Source organism: Poecilia formosa, unplaced genomic scaffold (assembly GCF_000485575.1).
Source record: "Poecilia formosa unplaced genomic scaffold, Poecilia_formosa-5.1.2 Scaffold308, whole genome shotgun sequence".
Classification (NCBI taxonomy): domain Eukaryota; kingdom Metazoa; phylum Chordata; class Actinopteri; order Cyprinodontiformes; family Poeciliidae; genus Poecilia; species Poecilia formosa.
The window spans coordinates 171,341-180,518 of record NW_006800247.1 but is presented as its reverse complement, the minus strand read 5'-3'; the positions used below and the strand labels follow the sequence as shown (position 1 = coordinate 180,518).

Here is a 9,178-nt window from a genome sequence, read left to right as displayed (position 1 = left end):
ATTATTAAGCTCATTTTAATTAATTGATTTATTGTTTCTTACGACAGGCCTGTCTGTAATCCTCAAAAGTGCAAATATTTTTCACTACGAATCTAAGTTACGAAGAACGTTGTTTCTTGAGAACGTGACAGAACCATTACGAACAGAAACGTTTACCAGAATCCTCCTGCTCCTTCTCCTCCTCCTCATCTGCAGACTCTTGTGGGTTCTAAAAAGTGAAAAAAATAGTTTTGTTCCTGTTCAGTTGTTTCTGTTTTTTACCCCAACCATTGTTGTTTTTATTTCCTCCTTACCTCCTTGTAAGCAGCAATTTCAGTTTCAAAGTCTCGGTTGTATTTGCGGATCTTCTGGCGCAGGGTGCTCAGGGCCTTCGCGTTGTTCTTGTTCATCTTCTTCTTGCCCTCTTTGTCCTCCCAGAGCTTCAAGGAAGAGAACAAACGTTTAGTAAAAGGAACGTCTAGCTGTTGTTTGGTATTAATGGAGGCAGCCGACCTGGTTGAGGTAGTCCTCCAGGTCGGCCAGCAGGCGGATGTAGAACTGAGGAACTCCTTCTTTGTCCACTATGTTCTTGCTTTTCAGGAAGGCCCGACACAGCTGCTCGAACTCCTCCAGACACTTGGACATGTCACGGATCTTCATGGCGTTGCGGATCGTCTTTATGAAGTTCGTCAACTCTTCAAACCTGACATTTAAATGGAAATTATTTTTTAATGATGAGCTTGGTGGATGATTTCTGCCATTTTGAGGCTGTTTAAAAGCACACCCACCTTTTGTCTTTGGCGCTACGCACCACTCTTTTAGTATCCTCCTCATCGTCACTAAGAAGCAGCGACCTGTAAAAGAAGCATTATTGTGTGAGACCTCAGCAGACGGATTTGATGCGATGACAAACTGGAAAGAGACACTGACTGCTTGAAGGTCGTCCCGGGCGCTTTAGGGGTGATCTCATCGGCGGATGACGACTCCTCCGACTCGCTGTCAGACCCGGTGGCGAAGAAACGAGACATCGCTGAAGGGAGCTGTCAATCTGAAACGATACGCATTACACATCAGAGAGGTCAGCTGATGTACTGAACAGTCTAGATTTTTAATTATTTTATGTTGCCTAGACAACACAAAATTTATGTTTACATCTTGTAAACACATTTTGCTGGGCTATAAACTGTCCTAGAAGTTATTGTGATAAATGATAGTACTGTTGCTTTGAGACCATTTTCTAATATAATGGTATAATAATGGAGGAAAACATTCGCAAAGATCAATAAACTTTGAAATCTGATGAATATTTAACACAGGAACTGGAAGATATTTTAAATACCAAAATAAACAAACAAAATAAATAAAATTAATTATGAAGCCTCTAAACAAAATTGTCCTTCAGAATAAAAAAGGTAATCTGCTCCACCTGTACATATCCCACAAACATTTTAATTGTTAATTTTCTCCATCACATTAAAACAAAACACAGCCTAGCTTTATTGCCATAAACCGACTTTTGATAAATGCTAAATATATATATATATTTTTAGAATAAATTGCGTTTCCATACGCAAGTGAGGCAGGACCTACATTAGCAACTAGCTATCCTACATGCTAACAGTCAGTAATGCAACGTATTCTTTAACATATGGAGTAGAGTGAGCTAATTTAGCCAAACATAGATTATATTTTCGGTTACGTGGTACACATTATCACAAACATCATCTTGTAAATGAATACCACAATTAAATACCAATCAAAGAGCATTTTTATTGATACTGAAGCTCGCCGTTAATGTGGCGCGGCTAGCAAGCTAATGCTATCAGAGACTACGGTGAAAATATTAGGCCTTACGAGTTTCCAGTGAATTAACAGCATCCTTTCAAGCTAGCAAAGTACATGACTATTACTGCATTCATGGTCGAACTTACTTATGTCGTTCTGGAAATGTTGTTATCGTGTGTTTGTTCTCGTTGAAAAGTTATAAAATCCAGGTTTGCTGAAATAGGGCCACAGAAAACGTGTGCAGCAACCTCACCGGGTGCTTCGCGTCAGGAAAAGGGAGCCTACTGTAGATCTACACAACATAGGGATGGTGCCACTGCAGATCTACATTCTCACCGACAGTGGGCTTTTCCGGGTTATACTGCCACCAAGCGGTAAAGGTTTTTATTAGTTTAGAACGAGGAAAGATAATTTCATCTTCACAGTGAACAGTTGGGTAGTAACTAGTTACATTTACTCAAATGAGTAACATTTGGGAAAATTTACTTTTAGGGGTATTATTACTTTGAGTTGGGTAGTTTTATTTTGAGGTATCGTATCGATACTCTTATCTGTAGTAAAATTTCTCTACCCATTATGACTTCACTGAATGATAAACAAGCTTGTTTTAACCATAATTTCACCTGACACAAACACACACCTTTAGCTTATTTTTAAAGTTTGATATAAAGACAAACTGATTTGGAAAAATATTTATTTTTCCCGATTTTTATTTTGTAATTAATATAAATTATTTAAAAAATTTCCATATAGCTTTACATTTTGGTCTGTTTATGTAATTTCTAAACATTAAATAGTTGTTTAATCAGTTACTTTAGTAGGTGTTTACCATATACTTTACTTTTGAGTAATTTCTTGTACAGCTACTTTTTACTTTTACTTGAGTAAAAGTATGTTGGAAGTAGTGCTGCTCTTACTTTAATGTCATTTTTTGGTACTCCTCCCATCTCTGGTTGCTGTAGTAATCTGCATTTAAGTGGGTGATAAGAAAAGAGAGTCTACTTTCAGCTTAGTGACAAAGAAGAAGTCAAGAAATATAAGGGAGTTGAATTCAGTTTATTTGCATAGAACAAAAATTCTTCCATCCTGTCAACACTTCACTGGTATTCATGTAGCTTTTATACATTCCCATCTTTCGTCCCTCAGAGCCAATCTTGCAGTCATTCTGAAAGGTTTAGTCAATCCGACTGAAAGATATTTTTGCAGCCATTTGGCCGATGCAATAAAACAGTCAATTATCACTACAGGATAACAAGGTTCTTCGTGATTAATTCCCAGCTGTTTGAGTTTATATCAAGGCAAATGAAGATAATTTTGCCCCAGATACAGTGTTAGAGTGAATGCACAAGAGTTGGTCTAAAAGTCATGGGCGTCTCTCAGCATCGTAAAAAAAATAAAGTTAGTATCAAAAAATTAGCAGCATCATTAAAACAACAAGAGCAGAAAGCAGCAACAGCATGTGAAAAAAGTGATAGTAACGGAGTGAAATTATAAAAAAAATAATGTTAATATTGAGGTCATTTCCATTTCCATAGATTTAATTTCTAAGGTAAATTTTAGCTATAAATTATATCACTAATCTTAATTAGTTAGGAATAAGCTTTCAATTGTTAATGTATCGTAGAGCTGAAAAAGCCAACAAAAGTTTGTAGAACAAAACAAAATATATATAAAAAATATTTTTAGGTGAATTACTTATTTGAAAGCATTTCTAAACTAAAAATAAACAGTGCAGATTAAATATTTCTGGTCTTTGTGCAAGCTGCTAGAATTAAAGTGTTTATAGTTTCAGTTTTTAAACACAATCGGTCACTTCCTGACAATGGTTCATTACAGGCAGACTGAACTTTCAAGGGTCCCGGTTTACTAGGTCTCTAAGCTAATCCCCCCACACTGGATAATTCACTTTATATGCTCCAAACTCTCTTTAAATTTGACCATCATGAGGCAAAACATAAGTAAAATTTTTAAACCATATTTCAAACATTCATGCTGCAATCCTCTTCCTCGGTTTCTCAGGACAGCGAGGAGTGAAAACATCACGACAGTTTCTTAAATGGCACCATCAACGTCCAAGTAAGCATTTCTGAAAATCTTTAATCTGTTTTTTCATTTCCCATCACAGCTCAGCGCCCTCTGGTGGAGCGATACGTTAACGCTGAGGAGATTCTGACTGAGTTGATCACAGATTAAGTGGTTCTGGTTTCTGCTTCAAACATCTGAACTCATTTATGAATCCAGAGGAAAATAAAATCAGTGGTGTGGGTTTTTTGTAGTGGTTATGACACATTTCTTCACATGTAGAAGCTTTGATTTATATAGTATATAACCTATACCTAATCATCCCCATGCAATCAGAGCATAATGCATTTACTATTTTTATATTGTATATATTTTTATAGACTTCAGATATCTACCACTTCAGAACTGATTTAAGGCACCAAAAATAGAGATAGAATAGAAACATGTGTTTTTAGTGAGATAAAGCGTAAAGCTTCTTAGCGCAGTGCTCCAGACGATCCCGGTATTCCAGTTTGGAGTAGTTGCATTTAGGAACCCCTTTGGTGCCGTAGAGAAGACCCCAGCAGCAGCAGGCGATCACCGCTGTGCTGTCGTTGTCACCTGGACAAAACCACAAAGGTATAACGCCATAAAAAACATGTTTAAATCATCCTCATGTCTTCATGTGAAATAATGTAAAATCTGACAGTGTTAGAGGAAGAAACATGCAACAAAATTGGATGAATCAACCTCACTGATTCCAGATTCTACCAGTTTCAGCATGGCCAAAATCAGTTTTGTCCATGTTCAAACAGCCATTTGTGTCCAAGTCTCAAACCTCTGATCCCTGAGCTAATAAAGCAAAGAGTGAAACAATACTCTCTTGCAGAGGACTAAAGGTTTAAAATCTGTTTAATTGACTCCTTTAAAGCTGGTATTAATACACAAAAGAGACGTTTCTTGTTTGAACCTCTGACCTCCATGGAAAGCAGCTCTGTTCATCAGCTCCTCCCAGTCTGAACCGGCGCCCAGTAAGGCATCCAGTGCTATCATGGGAGCATCGTGGCCACAGGATCCACCCCAGCCAGACAGACTGAAGCTCGTATAGGCCTTATCCCTCTCAGCCACACCGTAGGGGTCGGGCCAGGTCACCGGCCCCTTTCCGTCAGAGATTCCCCGCAGATCCAGGTACCTGAGGTCAGAGGGAAAAGCTCACTGATGTTTACAACCCAGTTAAGAATCAATTATATTCAAACATGGGATGCAAATTATGGATTAATCTTATCTACTTCATAAGCAGCCATTTTGTCTTGTTTGCTCGAGTATCAAGTTCGACCATTTTTCCATAATGGCTCGATTTTTCATAATATACAGATTTTTTTAAAGAAGCATATCATTATAGATTAGCAATTTTGCCAGCTTTATTCCATACTGACCGAATAAACAGAAAATTATTAAACTTAAACATATTTATAAAACGTAGCAAAACAAGAACCTCTTAGATTACTGAATAGAAAAATAAAAAGGTTAAAATTAAATATTTGAAACATTTAATGCCCCACAAAGTGAGACATTTTAATGACTTTTTCCATCACGATACAATTTTTCTGCCTAATACCTTAAGCTTTTCTGTCATTGTACGCCTTAGCAGCAAAATAACTTTTTAATGAGACGTTGCGGCTGTCCCGTTGTGCAGCTCGGCTTAATAAGCGCCATTAAGGAGAAACTTGATTAGTTTGTCCGGTATTTATATTTCTAGACAACTTAAGGAGCCTGTCAATAGTTTATATTTCAGAAAAGAACTGAATAAAGTGCATTTTACATGCCACACCGGACTCTGTTCGGACCGTTTCTCTAATGTCCTAGTATGCCTCCGCCATCTTGTACCAGCTCCGCTTAAAGATGACCAGCGGCGCCCTCTGTTGGATGGCGGTAAAACTACAACACTGAGTCGTATGGAACGAGTTTTAATCTAATCGTAATTGAATCGAACATCAGCACAGCCTCATAACAATATAAAACTGAATTCAGCAGCTTGTACCGCTTCCAGTGCTTGGAGAAGGAGTCCCAATCCTTCAGATTCTCCTCCACAGCGAAGCCGCTGTCTGTAATAACCTTCTTGGCTATGGGACAGGCCTCTTCCAGCAGACCCACACCCCAGGATTCAAGCGGCCGCCGCTGGATGGCGTAGGAGGCAAAAAGCGCCGACGCAACGGATCCCAGGAAACCGATTGGGTGATGGTGAGTCATCCTGCCCGTCTCCACGGCGACAAACACCAGAGAAGGAAGCTGGTCAGGGTTTGGATACCTGGAGGTAAAATAAAGCAGAATCGCGGTTTATTGGTGAGGATATGTCACGGATCTCAAAAGTGAACCTAAAAGTGTTGTGAAATCGCTCCAGTGTGACTTCAAAAACAAACTGGTTCTGTGATTCAACGACAGACACGCATCGTTTTTACACTTTTTCCACAGTAAAATTCAATCACTTTTCAAGCCTTTTCAAGACAAGTTTTAAATCTTTTCCAGCAGCATTTTGAAGATAAAAAACACAAATGAGCCAAAAAATGACAGATTTAATTCACCGTTAATAATATTCTACAGCAAGGACAAGGTAAACTAAAATATAGTTCTGTTCTGGTCCGAGACCAAAACACTAAATTTAATTTTAAAAATCCTGCAATTTCAATAATGTTGTTTAACATATAAATATAAACCAATCTTTATTTCAGTTACAGTGATCAATAAGTCATTGTAGGAATAATTAATTACACTGAAAGAATCCAAACAGACTGTGTTTAGGTAAATGACAACAGACAAAGAGAGTCAAAAAAAAAAATTCTCACTACGTTTTCTGGGATTTAGCAAATAGAAACAATTTTGGAAATTATAATTGACATAAAACAGAGAGGTCTAATTTAATTTACACACAGAAAATAAATGTGTCTTCTTATTAGGTGTATGAACATATCTGGTTTCAACTGTAAATTATGTTTTCCAAATGAAAGCTTTTAAACAAACATTTGTTTGCACTTTATTGTAAAACTGTGCAGTTTGAATATCAAACACTTTCAAAGACTTTATACAGAAATAATAATAAAAAAAACACCTAACAGAAATCCAAGCCTTTTCAAGGATAGCAAATTACTTTTCTTGTACAATTCTGCTTCCTGAAACCTGAAATATTTTGTCAAAACCAGACATCCACTTGCCTAATTATCCTGTGTTGGAAGACTTTAGAGACACAAACTCTTTAAAGCCCAAAGGTCCTGGAGGTTTGTCTTACCTCAGGCCGATGCACATGGCCCTCATGGCCGCTCCACAGCCGGCACCCCGGCTGTTATACGGCACTCTGCAGCCCCCTTTCTGTCCAGGCTTCAGTCTGTCAACATCTAAGAGTATATTCACTTCTAAATATCTCTGCTACAAGTGGACATGATATAATTTAATGATTAAAACCTACTAAAAGCGGTTGTATTTCCAGGAGCTCTTCCACTCATGTCTTTCATCCCCTTCACATAACAAAACGCCACTTCATCCAGAAGCTGCTCCTCGGTCTTTCCTGCACGGAACACAAACGTTTGCTCAATTTGAAGTCAGTAGAGGTGAACTATTATGCTTAGGATAGGTCTGTGAGCTATGCAAAACAGGTTCACTACATTTTTTACACAAAATCATTCTTAGATAATTTGATTTTAGTCTCCTCACTTCTGCCTATTTTAAGTTCCTTTCAGAAGGAGCTGATCTAATGCCTCTTGTCACTATACATCCAAAAAAGCTGATGCTGGTCACACTGCCAAACTCAATGTTTACATTTGCATGTGAAAATGGCTGCAAACAGATGTGCAGCCAACTGTGCATCCTTGAAAAGTAGAAGTAGAGCCTCCTACACAACCAACAAGAATGCAGCAAGTGGTTTCTAGATGGTAAGCCAACAACAAAACAATTGTCTTTTCCATCATACAGTGGTAAAACCAGCTAATCAAAGGTGCTGGAGCTCAGTTTGGGTTGCTAGGTGACGACTGGAACTCTGTGAGGGTTGCTAGGTAACGGTGCAGTGCACCTCAAATATGACATTCCATTCGGGCGATTTCTGAAGTGACTCATTTTCCAGACACCAAAAATATGAACTTATTGCAACAAAAACAGCTGAGTATTTAAAAATAAAGTATAAATGCATTAAAAATGTAAATTTTGCATAGTAGGTTCCCTTTAAAAAAATGTAATTATCTGGACACGAAGTCAATATTATCAGAGAAAAGTTCAATTTCCAGTATCCATTGTTCTGTTATACAGAGTTAATAGGACAGAAAATCAAGGCAAAAGTTAAATTAGATTTGGCTGGAGATCTAGAAGAAGGTGGGGTGCAGTCAGTCAGCAAAATAACATATTTGACTGGGTTTTCTGATAACTCGCCTGTTATCAGAGCTTCAGCTGTTGCAAGATGCAGAACTGTGTCGTCGCTCACCGGCCATCCAGGAAGCTGGACAGTGATTTTTTTCAACCCACCAAGCTCCTGCAGCTCCTAAAGATGAGGAAAAATAATCAAAAACACCTGTCATCTACTTCCTGAAGTATTTTATGATTCACTTGCCACAACTCAAAATTAAACTTGATGTATTTTTCTAAAATTTCCAGGTCTACATCCAGTCTGAATGTCAAGGTTTCTGGTTTGGGAACCCCAGGATCTCAGCTGTGCTTTTCATAAATCAAATCCTGACCATCCTCTTCATGAGACTGTCTTGGGAAAGCACAGCATTTTCAGTTAGAGGCTTCTTCAGATTCAGTGTAGTGCAGACCACTGCAGAGTTATATTTAAAATATAATTATAACTCTTTGAAGAACCTAAATTAATGAGTTACAAAAACATTTAATTTCCTTTCAGGATTAATAAAGTATTTTTGAATTTTGAAGTGATGGAATTTTGTTGGCCATGAGTGCGAACATTTTGTAGAAAATTTTGGAGATTAATCTGAACATTTTAGAGTATTTCAAACTAATTTTTGATTTTTGGAGTTCAGAAGTTTCTCTCTCCTTTTTAAAAAATATTTTCTGAAATGAATCTCAGAATTCTTAGTTTTTGGTGGAGATTTAGTCTTTTTTTTCTTATCTACAGTGACCCTAAAACCCCGTCGTGCACATCGCTCCTCAAACTCAACCATCCCCTTTCCTCTATCCCGCTTCATGTTTTCTGTATCCTCCGCTTTTCTGTCGTCACAACCTCGCCTTCTGAGCACATCAGTAATTTTTGAAGTTGGCGTTGCTTCGTCAAGCAGATCGACTGAATGAGGCTATTAATGTGGTTACTTAAGGAGTTTATCGGTGTTTATATTTAAAAACAGAACCGCATAAAGATTCCCAAACTGAACAATCCTCCCGGTATGGCCGACATCTTTGATTCTGCATTAATGGCTCC

At 37.9% G+C, this 9,178-nt stretch overlaps 2 protein-coding genes across 3 annotated transcripts in view; both read right to left on the bottom strand.

Annotated features, from left to right (window-relative positions):
- Positions 1-2,065, bottom strand: part of eif3c (eukaryotic translation initiation factor 3, subunit C) — a 16,934-nt gene extending 14,869 nt beyond the window's left edge. The window contains exons 1-6 of the mRNA XM_016661040.1: positions 1,911-2,065; positions 910-1,027; positions 768-833; positions 493-682; positions 294-419; positions 157-208 (exon numbers count right to left, since the gene is read on the bottom strand). Coding sequence (XP_016516526.1) covers positions 157-208; positions 294-419; positions 493-682; positions 768-833; positions 910-1,007 — 532 coding nt within the window. The 5' untranslated portion in view covers positions 1,008-1,027; positions 1,911-2,065. The remainder of the gene's footprint in view (positions 1-156; positions 209-293; positions 420-492; positions 683-767; positions 834-909; positions 1,028-1,910) is intronic.
- Positions 2,066-2,803: 738 nt separating this feature from the next.
- Positions 2,804-9,178, bottom strand: part of LOC103152333 (protein ADP-ribosylarginine hydrolase-like) — a 12,257-nt gene continuing 5,882 nt past the window's right edge. The window contains exons 1-6 of one of the 2 annotated variants that reach the window (XM_016661056.1): positions 8,179-8,602; positions 7,226-7,324; positions 7,049-7,154; positions 5,807-6,073; positions 4,743-4,957; positions 2,804-4,386 (exon numbers count right to left, since the gene is read on the bottom strand). In XM_016661056.1, coding sequence (XP_016516542.1) covers positions 4,238-4,386; positions 4,743-4,957; positions 5,807-6,073; positions 7,049-7,154; positions 7,226-7,271 — 783 coding nt within the window. In that variant the 5' untranslated portion in view covers positions 7,272-7,324; positions 8,179-8,602 and the 3' untranslated portion in view covers positions 2,804-4,237. Of the gene's footprint in view, positions 4,387-4,742; positions 4,958-5,806; positions 6,074-7,048; positions 7,155-7,225; positions 7,325-8,178; positions 8,603-9,178 lie in introns of those variants that run through there. The other variant, XM_007572751.2, reaches the window with a different exon arrangement.